Source organism: Cephus cinctus, unplaced genomic scaffold (assembly GCF_000341935.2).
Source record: "Cephus cinctus unplaced genomic scaffold, Ccin1 Ccin1_scaffold0695, whole genome shotgun sequence".
In the NCBI taxonomy this organism is placed as follows: Eukaryota; Metazoa; Arthropoda; class Insecta; order Hymenoptera; family Cephidae; genus Cephus; species Cephus cinctus.
The window spans coordinates 126,011-145,968 of record NW_014333317.1 but is presented as its reverse complement, the minus strand read 5'-3'; the positions used below and the strand labels follow the sequence as shown (position 1 = coordinate 145,968).

At 39.1% G+C, this 19,958-nt stretch overlaps 2 protein-coding genes and 1 long non-coding RNA gene across 8 annotated transcripts in view; 1 reads left to right on the top strand and 2 right to left on the bottom strand.

Annotated features, from left to right (window-relative positions):
* The window catches only part of LOC107269999, a 71,513-nt gene extending 66,647 nt beyond the window's left edge, over positions 1 to 4,866 (bottom strand). For both annotated transcript variants that reach the window (XM_025087428.1, XM_025087429.1), the window contains exons 1-2: positions 4,441 to 4,866; positions 3,203 to 3,255 (exon numbers count right to left, since the gene is read on the bottom strand). In XM_025087428.1, coding sequence (XP_024943196.1) covers positions 3,203 to 3,255; positions 4,441 to 4,711 — 324 coding nt within the window. In that variant the 5' untranslated portion in view covers positions 4,712 to 4,866. The remainder of the gene's footprint in view (positions 1 to 3,202; positions 3,256 to 4,440) is intronic.
* The window catches only part of LOC107269997 (small conductance calcium-activated potassium channel protein), a 144,030-nt gene that overhangs the window by 9,240 nt on the left and 114,832 nt on the right, over positions 1 to 19,958 (top strand). The window lies entirely within an intron of this gene.
* On the bottom strand, positions 11,182 to 12,383 carry LOC112494677. The gene is made up of 2 exons (XR_003060384.1): positions 11,669 to 12,383; positions 11,182 to 11,571 (listed from the first exon to the last, which is right to left on the bottom strand). It is a non-coding gene; the product is annotated as an uncharacterized LOC112494677 (long non-coding RNA).

Here is a 19,958-nt window from a genome sequence, read left to right as displayed (position 1 = left end):
CAGGAGGTTCCTCTCCTGCCCTTAACCGTATCAAAACTACCTCCGGCCGCTCTACAGCCCTTTGCCCATCTCCAGCGGGGCGCCGGTATCTCACCCAGGCTTCCGCCGGTCCGTGGAGACGTCTCCGTCGGGTCGTCTCCTCTGCCGGGCAACTCGGTACGTCGAGACCATCTCCCCACGGCAGATTCGAGCACCTCGACCTCAACTAAACAATAACGAAATCTTACGAGAGCCTTGACATAACTGTACGAATCAACCCGAGAGCGTAGCTTCTGATCAGGGTGGCGACCCGAAGGGAATCCGAAATCGAGAACGTTATCTGTATCGGTAACCGGAGCCGCGGGACCGTGATTCGAAAAATCAAGTCACAATATATATACACACATATAATTATTATATACAATAAAATATACAATAAAAAAATTGCCACGATTGAAACGATCGATCTAAAATAATAATAACATCACAAAACACCCACAAGATCAAAGTATCCAGGAACCTAATATAACATTCTTGTCTAATTAAGCGACTTTATCATACATAAATTCCAATTGCACAAAACGTCATGATGACCGAAATGCAAGCACTGGATATTCATCCTCGTAACAGCATTTACACTCTCCCCCTAGGACCATGGAGTATAAACTGCTTACGCATTATCGATACCAATTTCTCACGCTACACGACGCGCTACCATGATTCAGCATATCGAGCCAGAACGTTGGGAAAAGTAGAAGCTTCTATAGCCACGCCCACTTCCTCTCACAGCTTCAATACATCGCGTAGACATTATAAGATTGTACAGGTGTCGAAAGTCTCATAGACAGCCACTATCCCGCGCAAGTATACCGCTCCGGAGGCATGCACAGTCAAAGGATTTTGGGCGAATTAAGGATCCTTGAGCCTTCTGCACTACCGCACCCGCCGCTCAGCCGATTATCACAGATTTGGCTTGGACTTCCCCGCTCCTCTCTTCAAAGTCCAAAATACCAAAGACTCTTAATCTACGACGGAATTAGTAGGACTTTAATACTCGAGTGAATCGCTTCCGTGAACCCTTCCCATTGGCTGCTCTATAGCCGACAACCCTTATCGTTCGCCCTCGTTAAAACCGCCCTTCGTTAGGTTACTAACCCACTGGCTGTTATACGTGCACCTGGAGATCGCTTGTTTAGCCACGGCGTGCACGTGCCACTCGCATGGAATTTCATGGCAAGACGTTCGCTTGAAATTCCAGGACACGAGATTTGCGCGCGTATCGTCCGAGCAAGGTAATTCTCTCGATCGAGCGTATTCGGAGGCTTGATTTTTGGAATGGAACAAATTTGGAAATTTTTTTACCAAACATCTACTCCACGTATTTTCGATTATTCGACGATACCAGCTGACCCGCGAGCCAAATATACAATAGAGTATACGTTTACTTGCCGGAGATGAAATATAACGTGTGACGATATATCTGGATACACTTCGCTATATCGATATACTGTATACAATATTGTACTTCGATACAATAGATAACGAGCATTGACATAGCCATTGGATAGAACAGTTTGTATGCCGTTCCATTTCCAAGCACGTAGCGCTATTCATTCCAGGTTGGCGTTCATCCCTTAAGAATGCATAGCGTAAGGGTGGTTTCGGTGCTGAGTGCAGCGCCTGCATTTCCTTATCGGAAAGTGCATATTCACATAAACGTATCTGCATCTAACCTTGCACACTGCGTACGCCGCTGCTTGTGTACTGAGGGGTGTTTATTTTTGAAAAAAAAAAAAAAAAAAAAAAAGAAAAAAAGTTTCACAGGGCTACCTGGTGCAATGACCCACCCTCGGGGCAGGGATGCAATATGCACTTAGTCTCGGCTACTTTTGAATGAGACGGTCCATTCAGTCAATGTCAACGTTGCACGCCTCGCTTATCATTCCTGGTCTTTAACCACCCTTGCGCCTACGGGGGGTTCAAACAGCATCTACGAGCTTTCGGATCAATTTGTAATGGAACGGGCAGAAGTCTGGAATAATTCTGCTATACCAACCCCTTAGCCGAGTCTCAACAATTTCTCGCAAAATATTTGCCATCGTAAATTCGCCTTTTGCGTAACTCTCATAAAATTGAACAGTCTTAATGATAATGACCCGAACGACGGCCGATCAGAAATTCGTTCTTGGATCGTAATTCGACAAGGGTTGGTCGCGCATAAAAATACGTAAATATCTGAGGAGGGTTAACGATTTCCAACAATTGAAAAAAAGGGATTGAAAAAGATTAGTTTGCGACTCGTCGCACTTGGGCTAAAATAATCTCACTGGTTTCGGGGCTACAGGTTGCCTTTTAGCAAAACAACCCTTAGACAAATAGCTTGCAGTGGCGCCTATGAGCTATATTGACTTTATTATTATGCAAAAAATTTATTCACCCCTTAACGAACCTAGACTATAATTAATAATGACAAAAAAGTTATTAAAAAAAAGTACTTCGTTTTATATTGGTCTTTTATACTCTGTGATACTTTTGAAAATCGTAAATATATGCATTTTTTAAATGAAATGTTCTATTAATCGTTCCTAGTGGGGGTTAAAATCGAGTTAAAGAAGGAAATCAAATTTTCATCTTTTTATGATAAATTTAAATGAATTTTTTGAAAACTATAAAGCAATGATAAATTCATCATTTGACCAAGTAACCAGAAAAAATTCCATAGTCGTTAAATCTTCGTACCAAAAACCTTAAGTCGAGTACACACACAGGGTGGAATGTATAAAGGCAAGTTTTTGCGCGAAAAGCGACTAAGCTGCCGTCGCGACGTCGACGTCGTCGCTAACGAGTATAAGCTGCTAACTACGAGGCCTTTGGCTACGTCTCGAAGCCATTGAAACAAAAAGTCCTTTCAGGGTTGTTTACATTAAACAGAAATCGCCGTCTGCAGAAACCTACATGCATATATCTAAGACGACGCCGCAGGACCGACGGCACGCGTCGCATCGAAGCGTCGCTCGAATGCAAACTCGAATTTAGCCCATTTAACTACTTAATTCGTCAGCCGATCAGTCAGTCCCAATAGGGAATCGTTAAAAGCATTAGACCGAAGATATACAGTTAAGTGCGCATTTGTATGCAACTTCACGATGCAGTTTGCTTGGCTTACGTGTGAAGCGAATGCATTTCCCACTAAGAGGAAACTATTAAAAATGCATTTACGTACCATCCATGATAGGCGTTGCACCAATATAGAGAGCGCCATTGCTACTGCATATCCTGAAAAGAAAAGTTGCAGTAAATTTTCATTCCCTGCAATAAAACAATTGTTTTTCCAAAAAACAAATGCAATTTGGCAGCTGCAATAAAAACTCAGTGCATCTAGCATGCAACCACCTTTGCATGTAGTTTGTAATAGTAGGAAAGCATGTGGTGAATATTTATAAATACAGAAGTGTTTGGGAACAGGCAAGGGTGGATAGGTACATGCATATGTGCACATGCATTTGTAGCTACCAATGCGAGTAAGCAGTGAGGTTGCGCGTACTACTAGAGACAGGTCGTGGCGCATGCGCACTGTTATCTACCCTTCCACTTGCAGAAACATGTGAACGTATCGCGGAGCAGCGACCTATTGAATAGAAATTCAAAGAAGTAGCTGGAAATTCTGTGCTGGATTTCACACACCCGCTTGGTTACGTTGGCTTGCTGATAAATGATCAATTAACGATTAATTGATAATTAAGCGTTGATTGGGTCTGCGGGTGTTGGTGTTACTCAAAATTGAGGTTCTTGTACATACACGATTTGGGTTATCATGAATTCCTAGTCGAATTGCAGGAGCGCATTTTAAATTAGTGCATCTGCAACTACGTGCGTATTACGTAAATAATGATAAAATAATCGATAGCGATTTCCGTTCGTTCGACTTACGCGTTAAATAATTATTCTGTTTGACAATTAACTGGATGACACTCGGAATGTTCTCTTCTGTTATTTCAACTGAAAACAATACTCATTGTTGAGGCTTTATTGTTTCCAACTTTCTATAAGGAAACGACAACACACGACTTATGCCGAAGAAGCACGAACAATTTTCATGCCTGCAACAGGTTATATTTAATGAATATACAATACAATGAATAGTTATAGAAAATGCGTTTGATATATTATCAAGATTTAATCGAGCTTTCCAATAAAGTCAACAAAATATATTTTTCTTGTTTATCCTCTTAACGACACTCGATCTGGCGAGATGAAGCTCGTCATATCGTAGTAGAGGACAATAAAGAGGCTTATTGTCAATAGCGACAAACAATAGACACATTTTGATTGAGCAATAAAGCGTCACCATTGAAATAACAATAGATATTAATGTTATTAGAATCCTACAGTGAAGACAAATACCGACCACGATAATTGCAACTCATCATTTTTATTAACTTCTAGAATTCTTTAACTTACCGTTACCAAGCATCTCCGTGTATGGATTGTTGAACCATTTTAATAAACAGCAATATATTTCATCCTTGTGCACAAATATTTCAACCGCACAACTCCGCAACACGTAGTGATCACCTTTAATAATGAGTTTTCGCGTGATGACCGTGATAATCGATAGAATCAATGAAAAATCGATGAGAGCCATGAATGTTAGTTGAAAATGGAGGACGCGCTGCGTTTCTACAGCAAAATCGACCGATCTGTAATATTTACTATCACTCGCGAACATCATGGACCATGAAACACTTCACGCGTTGTTAATCGCGTAATAAGAGACTGACTGTATGTATTTTTAATACGTAGCAAAATTACGGATATCAAAAGACACAGAGAATACAATGTATAATATGTACGCTACAGACGCTAAAGAAGCAGCTGATCACCTTTCTTCACTTTACGCAGCGCCTCTAGTGAGTAATTTCGGAAGTTACAGGTAGCGTCTCGCTTACGATCACTTACGATGTCCTGTTTCTAGACGCGCCATTGTGTTTAGCTTCAAGACAATACGTGGATCTGTTTTCACGATGTATTCGGCACGAAAAAGTAATTTAACAATAAGTGATTGCCAAAGTCATAAGAATCCGTGTTTTAGTGAAAGATGGAAATGGCATTGTACCATTAAGTGATCTTGTGAATTCTCGACGCATGACACGATGCTCTATCACCTTGTGCAACATTTTCCTCCTATTCTTTGTCATTGCGGACTTTACTCCAGAAACGGTGAGTTTACATAGTTCTGTTTATACGAATATTTGACGAAAAATAGTTTTCGCGTTGTAAAAAATCAGTCCCTCAAATTTACGATCCATGAGTAATATTTATCCAGGAACGTAAAGAGGATTCAATATGGCGACAACACGTTCGTTAACCCAAGAATAAACGCGTGATTTTGTAAACCATTGAATTGTCTCAGAAACACCACTGGCCTACTTACTCCCGGGTTAATTATGATCAAATCTCCGACAGTTTGACCGACTACGCTGAAAGACAACAAAAACAAATGAAGTCACATGCTCATTTTATTGTTCATCCTATTAATGCCAAGATCCCAGTATCTTTTTTCCATTTTCATTAATTTTTTCGTGCTTTCTTTCGCGTTCCAAACCCTCTTTAATGCTAATGTATCTTTTTTTACCTATACTCCACCTCTTAAACCATTTTGTAAATGGCGCATCGGATAAAACCTTTTTCGCCAAGTAAACGATATTACTCAAGGTAAAATACCACTTTTTTCCCCCGTTATTCAACCAGTACGAAATACACTGCGCTAAAGTTTTCGCCAATCAACTATTACCGACTTCGCCATTGCTGTCTGTTTTAAAGCAACCAAATAATTATCGTCCTTGACTAGAAGATCCAACATATATACTTATAAATTATGGATTTTCCCTCGAATAAACGAGTAGATCGATTATCATGTCACGCGTTCGGCGTAGCATTTTATTTCGTGTGTCCCGTTTCACAACATTATGTAAAACCTAAATTGCCGAATAAACCCAATAGGCTCGTGTAACGGCGATTATCGCGACTGAATCTACCACCAGTCATTTAATAGCAGTAATGTTTAACACTAAACCTACCGACAATTTTTTATAAACGTATTTTTGGCTTTAAAACGGTCAAATGACGGTTAATTTCTATAAAAAGAACCAAAAAAATATTTAAAATCGTCCTGACTTCATTATTGTGATACTAATATCTACCATGTGTGCGCTATAACGAGGTCGTACGTGTTAAGTATATAGCTCGTGTATATCGGTAGTACTAATAAAAAATGATGAAAGAAAACTTTAATTAAATAAACGAAAGACACGTCAACTCATACGAAATAAACAAAGTGAATATTAAGTAGCTAAAAAGGAAACGAAGAGGGCTAAGGCACTTCTTACACTCCCCAGTCAGGCGACGTTCGTACATTCACATACGTATATACATATGCGCGCTCATGCACGTTACATGGTAGATGCTTCACGTGTAGAATACTTGCTGGATAAACATGAAACAATAATGGCGGCCAGTATAAGCTCCATACTAAATGGAATAGTTTAATAAGAGACATTCTCGAAATAATTTAATCGCCAAGGCCTTACATTTTCCCTCATTCACGTTTTATCCATCTTTGGATTATGCAACAATTTTTTTTTCAGCTTAACCTTACACTGCCTTATCGTATGATAAAAATAACTTACTATACCTGTAAACTGTAGTTCAATTATAGTTCTGTATGTTACACTAATGTGGGACTATGTACGAGTAATAAAGTTTGTAATAAAAAAAAACTTGCTCCTTGTTTCTTACAGAATGATTAACTCGTGTTACCACGTGTGTTATCGCATATGTACTATACGCGTATATAAATACACGTTAGAGTATAGATATAGGGAAGGGTCTCTATCATTTTAAAAATAAATCAGCGTTCACACATGCATACCAAGGGAGGGTGAACGGCATGAAAAAGGAGAACTCGCATTCCGTATAACACAGATTTACATACTAACTGCTATTAATAGTTCTTTTCAAATATTTACTATGATCGAATACAACAATTTTACGTGGATTTAAGTTGGTAATATTGAAATGTAATTTTTTGGACGAGATATTTATTGGAGGACTTATTTTTAAAAAAAGTTTCTACTTTATCTACAGTAGATAACGCTAGGTAGATCTTGTCACGCAATTGGGTGTTGCCTAACGGGGCATTTCCTGTATATTTTTAATTCGTTATGCCTGAATAAAAAATAATATTTTCTCTTTCCCGCAGTCCTACGAATTCGAGCATACACGTGCCTAATTGCCTACTGTACTCGTTATATACGAATCGGCATTACGTAAGAATGTCCAATTCCATTGCCAAAGAGCCGTCCAGTTTCGTATTATGAATTATTGCCCGTGTCGATATTGACAATTCGTTCTACCCTGACTGTGACGTAGTACTTTATCGATTGACATAACTTACTTCGCTACGTAACACATTACGTGCAATCGTACAGTCAAACACACGTTCCAGTAAACAATGAAGATTTCGAGGAAAAATATTCCGTGACTCCTTCATCGAGCTGCTATTTTTTTTCTTTTAATATAAAAAATGCTTCGACTTTTTAATTTTTGTCATTCATCACTTAATACGATTTCGTACACAGTAGAAAGTGACGTTTGACATTCGACCTGTTCACGAAGCAGCCCGAAGGTTTCCGAATCCCAGCTTCGGCTGTTTCCTCCGAATCACTGACAGGTATACGTCATCGGCCGCCAGTTCCAACGGAATGTACAGGGATGCCGAATTTCGTAGATTTGGGATTGACAGGTCGAAGAGGCAAGTCGAACTCTCAATAAAACACAGAGAGCCCAGCGCTCTAAGCTGTTTTAATCACTAGTTGGATTGACGGCGAAGGGGTGCGGAGGGTCGTCGAGTGTGGAGGGGGGATTAAGGGCGACGCATCAATAATACACAACACGAACGATCGATAGAATTACAACCCTTGCCGAGGTCGTTTCAGGCATTTTGTTTTAATCAATGTTCGATTTCACCCTTGGGCTACATCGTGTGTGACGAATACGACGTTTCGTTACATACTGTTATCACGCTGTTGGATAAGTATTCTTATCGATGGCCATTAGCAAGGGTAGCACCGTGTACAGTATCAGCCAATAATTAATACCCGTCCGTGGTACGAAATGGTATGAAAATAAAGCGTCATGGCTCAGTGCACTTTTTCTTATCAGACGCTCCCGTCTTATCAGTATAAATACGTGACGTCGATATTGCGGCGTGTCCACGACTCTCATTTCGAATATGGCGCCGCAACGATTTTTCTCCCTTTGTTACCCACGAATTTGACCGATCGTCATTAAGCCTAAAGGGTTGGAAGAATTTTTTTTTTACGGTTTCACTTCGCTTCCTTTTTTTCCCTTACGCGTCGAAACGCAAGATTATCGGTCAAGGTTTCGTATAGCCATTATAGTCTATACTCCTTAACAGTACTCTGCTTGGTATACAGTTTGCTATGTACTGGCTTCACGCCGTAGCTGTACAGTCCTTATCTTTGTGATCAGCGTGCTATATGGGGTGACTCGTATGTACGGACGTGACGTTGATCGAATATCTTTACAGCTATACGCATATGGCGTGTGTGTTAGATCAATCGTCCTTGGGATTCGCGTGAAACGCTAATGACAGCTTATTTTAAGCGATTGTTCATTAAAACCATATTGACACGGGTTCAGTCTAATTAGTAAGCGTCCAGTGACCTGGATCCTTTTCGTGTATGCGAGTGCACGTCACTCATATGCGAAGTGGGTATTTTGGTGCGAGGGTTGACTGTGGCTGTGGGCAAGGGTTGGTATTGTCAGGTAAGGTGCGGATGGAATAGGGGTGAAAGGTGTTAGCGATTTTGGAAATAAAATTTTTCTCATTTACGTATTTACGTGCACATTTTAGCGGACGACGTGAAAAAGAAAATTTTTGAAAATCCATACTCGAGGGGGGCTGACTTCACGCGGGTCAATAAGATTCTTTCATATATCAAAAGTTTTGATGAAATTCGGATTACTGTCATTGTCACCATCGTACACGTGCATGTACACATGTGATAGCCGGTCGTTTTCCCAGCTAATAAATATTCTGTAGCTGCCACCGCGTAGCGGCAAACGTCGCTATCGGATCGTCGTGAACGCGTAGTAAAAGCTTGGAAATTAATAGAGCGATAAAAAATAAATGAAGGAACCGAGACCGATGTGACTATACGGAAAATCCCGGAAGTCGGGCTGATTATCTCGTTTCCGGTATTATACTTGCAGCTATCGGTTATCGGGGCGTTGAGCGTTGTGTATAATTATAAAATTGTATATATGCATATATACAGCTATACCTAGGTGTATATTTTACTGTGGCTGGTACGAACTTTATATTTATGTCGTGAAAAAAGGTGGGAAAGTCCATTGCGTTTGCGAATTGTGGTTATTTATTCTTTTATTTTTTTTTTTTTTCGCCGCTTTCGTGTCCCGACGCCATGTCGTTCGCGGAATCGCGAATAATGCGGGTGAACGATATTGGAATTTCGCAACTACGTAAACACGGAATCGCGGGTAGCTCGTTTTGTTAATTTGCATTTTGATTTTTCGGGGCGTCGGTACGACGGTCGATAGTTGCTACTGTAATTATATGTAAATCAATTACGGTGATAAGAACGATGTTTACGGATCTGATGTAGTCTTATCTCTGACCTATGACCTGTCGCAATATTTGCCACAGGAAGAGAAACAATTTTGAATCTGCACATGGTACCTGGCTCTATGAAAAATATTATTCAACAGTTGTTGTCATCGATCATTCTTGCGATCAGTCATATTCGTGATTACGTCACGTCATACGATATATTGACGTATAGATACATATATGGTCCATTGGAAAAGCATACGTAAACATTGTCATTTTATTATGTTATACGTAGAGAGTGTGGATAATAAAAATAATTGCATAATAAAATGAAATGTTGGTTTTTTCATTTTTCGCTCAAGATTTCAGTATTACGTTCGGTTCGCTATGTCAGAATTCAAATGTCCCGCTAGTCATAATTGGATAACGGTTATTGTGAATGCACCTTTATTTTCTTATCCTTATCCAGGAGGCACACAGATGCCTCTGCGTGAACAAGGTGGTCTTGGGCAGGGAGCAGAAACGCATCTTCGAGGTGGACGACATCGTTTCATTCACAATTGGGCTACAGTCTCGTGGAAGAAGATGGCTCCCAGCATCACCAGAAGGATGCTCCACTTCATCTTGACTTTGACAGTTGTCTCGATCTTAGAAATGTCTGATACAACGGTTCAGTCGTGATTCTGATTAGAGCTGCGGATTCGAGGGCATTGATACTGCGAGAGGATGACCCATAAATTTTCTGATTTGCTTATTTTTATTTGCTTCCAGGTGAATCGGTCCTCGTTAGTCGGATTATATTGTTAAGTGAGAAAATACACGTGTGTACATATTGCACGGCAGAATGCAATCCAGTTGCTGTAAACAGTATTGCGTTTATCGTCGGACCTGCAAGTTAATATTTATAATTTTGAATTTATATTTTTTTGCGCAATTTACTTTAACAGGATTGTCGAATGTGCGTATATATGTATTGGGAATTATGGAAAATTTTGCAACTTAGATTGTGCTAATTTAATTATGGATACTTGTGTATTTAGAAAAATTAGGCTCTTTGTTGGCGTCGACGCGATTGGGCGCAAATCGTTTTTTTTTTTAACTTGCTCCGATTTGGAATTTAAGGGGCAGTTCGGGGGTTTCTTCAGAAATGGCTGAGCCAAAGCTGGCCGACGCTATTTTCTTAAGAAAATCCGAGTATCGTATATTTTTTTGCAATTTTTTCTGCGATTTTGTGTCAGCCACTTGAAATTTTCAATTCAAATTCGAATTCGGCGACCCAAAGAATAAGCAATTGAAATAAAAGTGTCTTGGCAGTTTGAGGAATTTCAGTCGAATTTTTCATGTCAACCAAGGACTCAATATACGCGAGTGACAGCAGTGACTCAGAAATTTGCGAACACGTGACTGGTCCAGTTTAATGAATTTTTAGCAAAAAACAAAAAAAGACTTTTCGTTACTCTTATACAGGAGCGGACCCTTGTTTTTGAATTTATTTTCTCATATTACCTTACATATGGGATATTCGTATTCATGAAATGAGGAACAAATACGTAATAATTGTCACACGTTTATTAATTTATTCAGAGTTTTAATAATAATAATAATCATTACAAAATGATAAAAAGAAGAAGTTATTGCATTATTATTTCTCATTAAAGAATGTTTTCAAGATTTTCATTTCCGTGTACTTGCAGGTCGTCATTCGATGTTGTCCATTGTGAATGCACCTTTATTTCTTCTCCCTATCTATACACAGTGGTATCTGACTGGACAACGTGGTGTTGGGCAGTTGACACGAACGCATCTTCGAGGATGACGGCATGGTGGTCTGCATCGGCCTTGGGCCATAGTCTCGTGGAAGAGGATGGCTGCCAGCATCACCAGAAGGATGCTCCACTTCATCTTGACTTTAGCAACTGTCTCGTTCTTAGAAGTATCTGATACAACGGTTCAGTCGTGATTCTGATTAGAGCTGCAGGTTCGAGGCTATTTATACTCTGAGAGGATGACCGATAAATATTCTAATTTGTTTACCTTATTTTGATTCCACGTGAATTGCTCCTCGTTAGTCGTATTACATTGTTAAGTGAGAAAACACACGTGTGCACATATTGCACGGCAGAATGCAATCCAGTCGCTGTAAACAGTATTGCGTTTATCGTCGGACCTGCAAGTTAATATTTATAGTTTTGCAATTATATTTTTTTGTGCAATTACTTTAACAGGATAGTCGGCCGTGCGAGTTATGGAAAATTTTGCAGCTTAGCTTGTGTTAATTTAATTGTGGATACTTGCGGATTCAGAAAAATTAGGCTCTTCCTTGGCATCGGCGCGATTGAGCGCAAATCGTTTTTTTATCTAACTTTCTCCTTTTCGGAACTCAAGCAGCAATTCGGAGGTTTTTCCAAAAATAGCTGAGCCAAAGTTGACCGACAGTATTTCTTTAAGAAAATCCAAGTATCGTACATTTTTTTGCAAATTTTTTTGCGATTTTCTCTCAGCAATTTCGAATTTTCAATTCGAATTCGAATGAGTGACAGCATTGACTCAGAAGTTTGCGAACACGTGACTAGTCCAGTTTAATGAATTTTTGGAAAAAAAAATCAAAATACTTTTCGTTATTCTTATACAGCGGACCCTTGTTTTTGAATTTATTTTCTTATATTACCTTGAATGTGGGGATATTGGTATTTATGAAATTAGGAAGAAATACGTAATAATTGTCACACGTTGATTAATTTATTCAGAATTTCAGTGATAATAGTCATTAAAAAATGATTTAAAAAAGTTATTCGATTGTTATTTCTCATTAAAGAGTTTTTTTCAAAATTTTCATTTCATGCCACTCGCAAGTCGTCATCCGATTTCGTCCGTTGCGATTGCACCTTTATTCCTTCTCCTCATCCAGGAGCAGCCGAACACGCGTAACTGCGTTGACAGGGTGGTATCGGGCAGGGCGGGCGAATCCGAACGCATCTTCGAGGCCGAATACACGGCGGGTTGCATTGGGCGACGCTCTCGTGGAAGACGCAGCCTCCCAGCAAGATCAGAAGAATCATCCACTTCATCCTGACTTTAGGATTTCCTCGAGACTGCTGAAGCGTTCGATGGGAAGTTTCAAAATTGATTGTGATTCGAGCTGCAGATTAACAAACTTTTATACGGAGATGACGAGTAATAAATGTCCTAATTAGTTTACGTTAATCTAATTCCAGCTGAACTGCCGCTCCTCAGTCGCATCTTATTATTAACTGACATAAACACGTGGGTATATCCCGTACGACACATAGAAGTCTATTTTGCATAAGCAATACTGCATTTACCATTCGATGTGCAAGCTGATATATGTTATTTTTTCATATCAATTTATTACCTTTTTATGCGATCACTTTCAGATTCGTTGAAGGTGAATATTTTGGAAAATTATGGAAAATTAGAACTCGCGAGAATAATGAATATTTACGAGTGACAGCGAATCGAATTCGTCAACAGGTGGCAGTGACGGGCAATGACGTCACAACGAAAAAAGGGTCCGATTGCTCCTGTATAAAAGCAGTTGCCAGCATCGAACAGGTCAATGGAGTAAAGTAGAAAATAAGTACACACGTCATTTGAATTTATTTCAATATATTTTTCGATGCATATTATGGATATTAACGAAGACAAAAAACACATAAAAAATTCACACATTGATTATGTTATACGAGGATTCAGTAGTAAGCATCGTTGCAAGATCTTGTAACGTGTTGGTGGATTATTTCTTCTCATTCGAGACGCCAGCATCCCGTTTGGTCCAGTGTGTCAAAATTCAAAGTTCCCGGTTATCGCAAGGTCGTCATCGGATATCTTTTGTTGTCAATTAGCCCCTCGCCTTATCCAGGGTTACGGCGACACACGTATCTGACACATGGTGGGCGACGGCAGGGACGTATGACGACTCTAACGCACCTGGAACCTCGAGGGCAGGATGGTCTGCATTGCCCCATAGCACCGTGAACGAAAATAGCCGCCAGCATGATAAATATAATGTTCCACTTCATCTTGACTTTAGGATCTCCTCGAGACTGCTGAAGCGTTCGATGGGAAGTTTCAAAGTTGATTGTGATTCGAGCTGCGGATTAACCAACTTTTATACGGAGATGATGAATAATAAATGTCCTAATTTGTTTACCTTAGGCACAAAGGAGATGAGCCGCTGCTCGTTAGTCGCAATTTCTCGTTAAGAAAGGTAAATAATAATACGTGTATATGTTGCAAGGGATGCCGTTTTGTAAAAACATTCGTAATTTTTCTCCATTCCTGATTATTTTTCTTGGCGCAATTAATTAATCAGGTTCACCGAACGCAGGCTCGTTGCAAATTGCGGAAAATTCTGCAATTTCCTGTTCTCCCAGCTGCAGACGGAGAATCGATGCGAACGAGCGACGTCTATAGTTTTTATGACGGATAATACTTTATTGTGAAATCCGAGAGAAATTTTTTTTTATATTTTTTTATTTCTTATTTTTCGAAATTTCTACACAATCAATCTTTACCTCGGTCCTACGAAAGTCCAAATAATTGCGGAGGTGCGAAAACATTTCGTAACTTTGCATTTCGTTTCGATAGTGCGTCGCCATGGCAACGCGTATTTCCCACTACAGTGCAATTCACCTGCGGAAGTCTTCGTTGCAAATGGCAACGACCTTCCTTGATCCTTCAGTCATCCCGACGATCCCTCGGTCGCTGATTAGTTAATAGGCTAGCGAGATAGATATATCAAGCCCTTTGCTGACAGAGCCAAATTCTGCCAGCTTGAGCTCCCTGAGCCAGGTCGGCCATACGCGAGCTTAATGGTCTAATTTTCTAGGGCGTTGCCCACGCTGAGAAGTAACAGTTGCAGCCTCTGACGTTGCCCGTGGTAACCCTGCCGATGCATTTGGACCGCCAGTGATAGGAAGTGATAGGGACGGCCCTGTTTATTTTTATTTATCCGATCGATTCCTCGGGCCCGTTAACACGTGATTTATGGAAATTGTCGAAAATTTGACGAATTCCTTTAGGATGACTTTTTTATAAATCATCAACACTCTTGAAATGTCATAGGTCAATATAGAAGAGGCAAGGACCACTCTGTCCTCTTAGTATCCATAAGTTGGCAGACGCTCCTGCGTAATTGGACGAGATGCCAGAGAGCAAGTGTTACGTGCCCGTTTGCACTTTTCCTGGGAATTATATAGCGCCGTGCAAATTGGTACAAATCCAAAATTTTACGTTTCAACTTTAATAATTTGGTTAATAAGAGAAAAAGGTTTTGGTAGCACTGCAAAGGCCGTTTTATTTGGACACCAGGCAAAATTTGATAAAATCAAAAATTCATTCATTCATACCGAAAGGATCGCTGAGGTATGGGAGAAATCAAATTTTATTTCATTTTTTTTTTCTTTTTTTTTTTTGGTTGGACAAAAAATTACATTTTCACACGTCTTCAAATGGGTTAAGCAAGCAGGCAATTTTTTTTCAGTTTCTGCTACTTCCGGTCCTTCATGATCTTGCAGGTTCTTCCTTTCTGGATGGTCCCAGGTCAGACGCAGGAAAAGTACTGTAGCTTTGTCCACTTATCCGTAGACTGATCTACATCCGGTTGGACAACAAGGCGCCCTGACGCACACGACGTTCTTCAAGTAAACGCAACGCTCGTGCAGCTGACAATCCGACGTACAGATTGGCACTATAGGGCAGTCGTCTTCGGCAGCGGCCAAGGCGAAGCAGCCAACAATTACAGCCAGCAGGACTAATAGGATAGTGTACTTCATCGTGATACAATGTATTCGCTCCTTTGCTCGACTCTAAAGTTCAGTAGATATTGAGACCAGCCTGAAACCTGTCCAGGTATTTATACGGGCGACAGGTATTTGTGCTTGGATACAAATTATGCGTATGACTCAGAAATTGGCCAGCACGTGACGCAGGACCAGTGACGATGTGCCGATAAGAAAAGAATTTCTTAAATTCTTATATAATAACAGCTGCTAACTTCAGACTTTATAATTATGTATACGCGAGAATAATAATACTGGTTATTCAATTTATATTCCAGTATACTAACTTTGCTTTGGATTATTGGTATTCGTGAGATACGTAATTCGTCAGTTTTATATACCGATCACTTTATACTATTCTCAGTGGTGCTCATCGCGGTTAGCTGGTGCAACTAATTGCTCTGGATCTTTGATTCTCGTTTCAGGCGCCCGAATGTAATTATTCCTTGAAATTCGAGAGCATTCGTGCGAAGTGGATGAGAGATAAATTTTCTAGTTTATTTATGCTAATTAGGTTGGAAGCGAGGAGCTGCTCGTTAGTCGTATTTCTTGTTGTTAACCGCGTGTGCATATATTGCAAGGCAGAATGAAAACTATTTTGTGAAAGCAGCATTACGCTCAGTGTTGGATATAAAAGAAAATTTTTTCTTATTCCTCTTTATCTATTTAATTCGTCATGCTCGCTTAACGTGGCAAATTACGAAGGAGCCTGCAGATTCCGTCGTGCTAATTATTTATGAATTTATGCGAATTCAAGTAAACGGTAATTTTTTAAATTTTACTTATCAAATTAGACCTCGCTCCAAATATGCCGAGCGGACCGTGAAATTTGGAATTTTTGCAAATTTTTTGCACTTTTCAAATGCCGAAGGTCAACGTACGATAGGGGAGCAGCCCCGTTCTGTCCTCTTATTATACCTAAATTGGCTGGCGCTCCTGTGTAATCGGACGAGATGCCACAAAGCCCGTGGTATAAACCTATATGCACTTTTTCTATAAATTATATGGCGCCATGCAAATTGATACACATTCAGAATTTTGTCTTTCAAGAGCATTGCTTTGGCGAATGAAAAAAAAAAACAAAGTTTCTTATATCGCCGCAAAAAATTCCGCGTTGGATTTTAATACCACGAGTCAGTCCAAAAATCGGATTCGGATGTAGGTACCGTGTAAAATGTGAAGGAAGTAAAAAAATTCAATAGATAATTTAAAAAATTCACAGTTGCAAAATCAATATATTAATTGGATTTTGTAAAAATCCCCAGAGCCAATCGGGACTTCACATTCCAACGTTTACTTTAAATGTCACATTTGTTGTCCTGGATGACGTCGACCCGGGCACGTCATCCAATTTATTGCAAGCCTTGAGAAAACAGGAAAGCTTAAGCAGTAGGATATGCAAAAACAATAAAGGCGCATTTGCATTGACACACGTCTCACTCGAGGCTACAGATTAACTCTTAATATATGCGCATTCATAAGCGTGTGCAATTACTCATTGCAATTCGTACGTCGAATGTGCTAGGAATTAGTATCTATATACGTGCATATAATTTTTACACAAATTTCGTTTTATTCGTATTTTTAGGCAGATACACAAAATTGCAGTCGAAAATCTTATTCCATAAATAAGTTGAAAATTAAGGCTGACATTCAACGGACGTCAGGCAGCTTCTGCTTCTGTCTCTGGTACTTCTAAATATTCAAGTCTTCTTCCTCGTGGTATGATATTACGTAGCCAGTGGGTCATAGGTCAAGTACGGAGAAAAAGTACCGTATCATCCGCTTTATCCTGGGTGGTTCCGTACGCACCTGGTTGGACAACAAGGTGCTCTCACGCACACGACGTCCTTTGCGTATACGCAGTGCTGACCACGTGGACAACTTGGCTTACAAATTGGTTGGTTTGGACATCCTGGTGATGCAAAAGAACCAAAAATCCCAACGAACAAAATCAATAGAATAATCAACTTCATTTTGACGCTGTTACTTTTTTTTTGCCTCGTTCGATTCAGGCGCTTTATTCAGACTATAACTAAATTGGAAAATCGCGATCATTTATATACGAGTGCTGCAAGATAAATTTGATATATATATATATATATACATACAGTATACCACAGTGATTCGTCTGCTTCAGTCTTACCTGAAAATAATTATTTTTTTATTATAATCATATTACGTCATGGATTTCCCCGATTGGGAATTCCCGCATCATTTTTTTTTTATATACGCCAATCAGATTCGTGTAAATTTGTCACGTGATCGCTTATTGTTACCATGGTATGACGGACGGATACACATGTGGAATATATATATATGAAGAGTGTAAACTGCATAACGATATGTTGATACAAATTACCTATTATTGATTGAAATGTAAATGTTTACTTTTGATATCAACGTTATGAGCAATGTTGCTTTTCTTTTTTTTTTTTTTTAAAGAAAATAATTGTTTTGCAAAAAATTAACATTTATTTTACGTACGAAAACAGAAATGCTGTTTTACTTGAAATCTATCATTTTCCACATTTACCAAGAGAGTTTACTCAGTGATCAATGTTACATATTACTATGAAAATATATATGGCGACTTATAGTTTCGCTTTTTTTCCTTTTCTTCTCTTTTTTCGCACTCTTTTTTTTTCACTTTGCGCAACACACCCTCGTGGCGTTTTTTTCACCGTGTACGTATTCGCAGACGTACTCGGATTCCGGTTGCTTACAGTTCGCATTCGCAGACCGAATTATCTTTTCCGATTACGAAACGTGTTTAGGGTAAATAAAAGTTTTTTTCTTCTTGTTAAAATATACCACGGGTTATTTAGGGACCGTAAAATAATTACCAAAGACCACGTGGATCTGATGATAATCATTGTGATTATACATTCTTGTCTTAAATCAAATCGTCATCAATCTTATTTCATTCTTCTAATTTGACGTTATGCAATCAGCAGGTGCATTTAGATAAATTTTTTTATATAAAAAAAAAAAAAAAAAATTAATGCTGCCCTGTCTAGATCGTTTCTATGATTTATACCTTCCGGAAATGTCCATTATACTATGTGGCGATATATCCTGAATGTGTTGGCGCTGCATCTGTGACCTCAGCACTTAAGTCTTTGGCCTCGCTAGATATTGCGATAAACCAGACTTGAGTGATCGCTTGTCTTATTAGCATTCAATTCTCGGCTCTTGTCTTTGGAAGCCATCTTGGAATTTTTTTTATTGAAATTATATATATGCATATTTTATATGTATATGTATAACGTACTTATTTATATCTGCCACAAGATTTACTCTGGAGTGCTTATCAATACTTTGGAATACCAAGATACATCTGTTATCATAATCGATTGCGAGACTTCCTTTCCTGTTCGTTAGCGTTCTTATTTTAAGATTGACACGTGCAATTTATTATGTGGACAGCTGACAGTCCGAGCAGTAATTCTGCAATACGTTGTATTTAAAGGAAAAATAGCACTCGATATGTTCGCATTTCCAATGTCTTTTTTTATTTGCCCAGATATCTCCAATGTCTTTGCATTGGCCCAACCGTTGCTGCAGATGGCGAATTAATTATTACAATATTAATATTTACCTGTTACCGCGCAGCTGTTATTGAATTTAATAATAATACAAATATGGGTAATAGCATTTTAATACATGAAACGTGTAATACGTAAATTTAAGCGTCGTGTAATTTCTCACGTGGAAATCTTCTACGAGATAACGTTATCAGTGACTCTTTCACTTTGGCAAATTTTCATGAGAATAGCCCGATACAATTTTTGGATAAAATATAATCTGTGATTCTTCCACGAGATTTTACTCGAATCGTCCAAAAGTTCGTTCAGCCGAGTTTAGAAATTTTCTCGGATCCAAAGGATTAATCAATCGCCCAGCATCTTCCGGGGTTTCGAAACTCCCGAAGCTTTAATTACACTCGGACGTTTCTCTCGAATTTTCGCGAACCCCAAGATATTTGCGGAAACAATAATCACTCGGAATTTTTCAGAAAATAAATATTGCCCGAAGCACCAGGAAACCCACAGGACTCGTCCGTAACGTAATTTCTTATTGATTAACGACTTTATTGATAATAACAGAAATAGAACAGTCAATATCGTCGGTAAGGATATTAAGATATCAGAGTTCTCCTTAAGATTCTCTTTACACGCGAAACTATAATTTCTTATGCTTTTCATATTTTAACATTTTCACTCGTGCTGACATTGACTGTACACGAGATATCAATTGTTGCCCCGATACAGAGAATCCATGAAAATTCATCGCCTCGTATCGTATCTCCTTTTAACGTTCCTGATTTTTTAATCTTGAATCGAAGTAATCCGAGTAATCGGTCAGGAAATATTTACCATCTGAAACCTACACGGTTGACTTTTTCTCGAGGCCATTTTTCACGCAACGTCGACTCTCAAAGGAAAGTTTACGGCAGCCCTTCAGACTTTATGTATACATACAGTATATATATATACATATATATATATATATATATATAT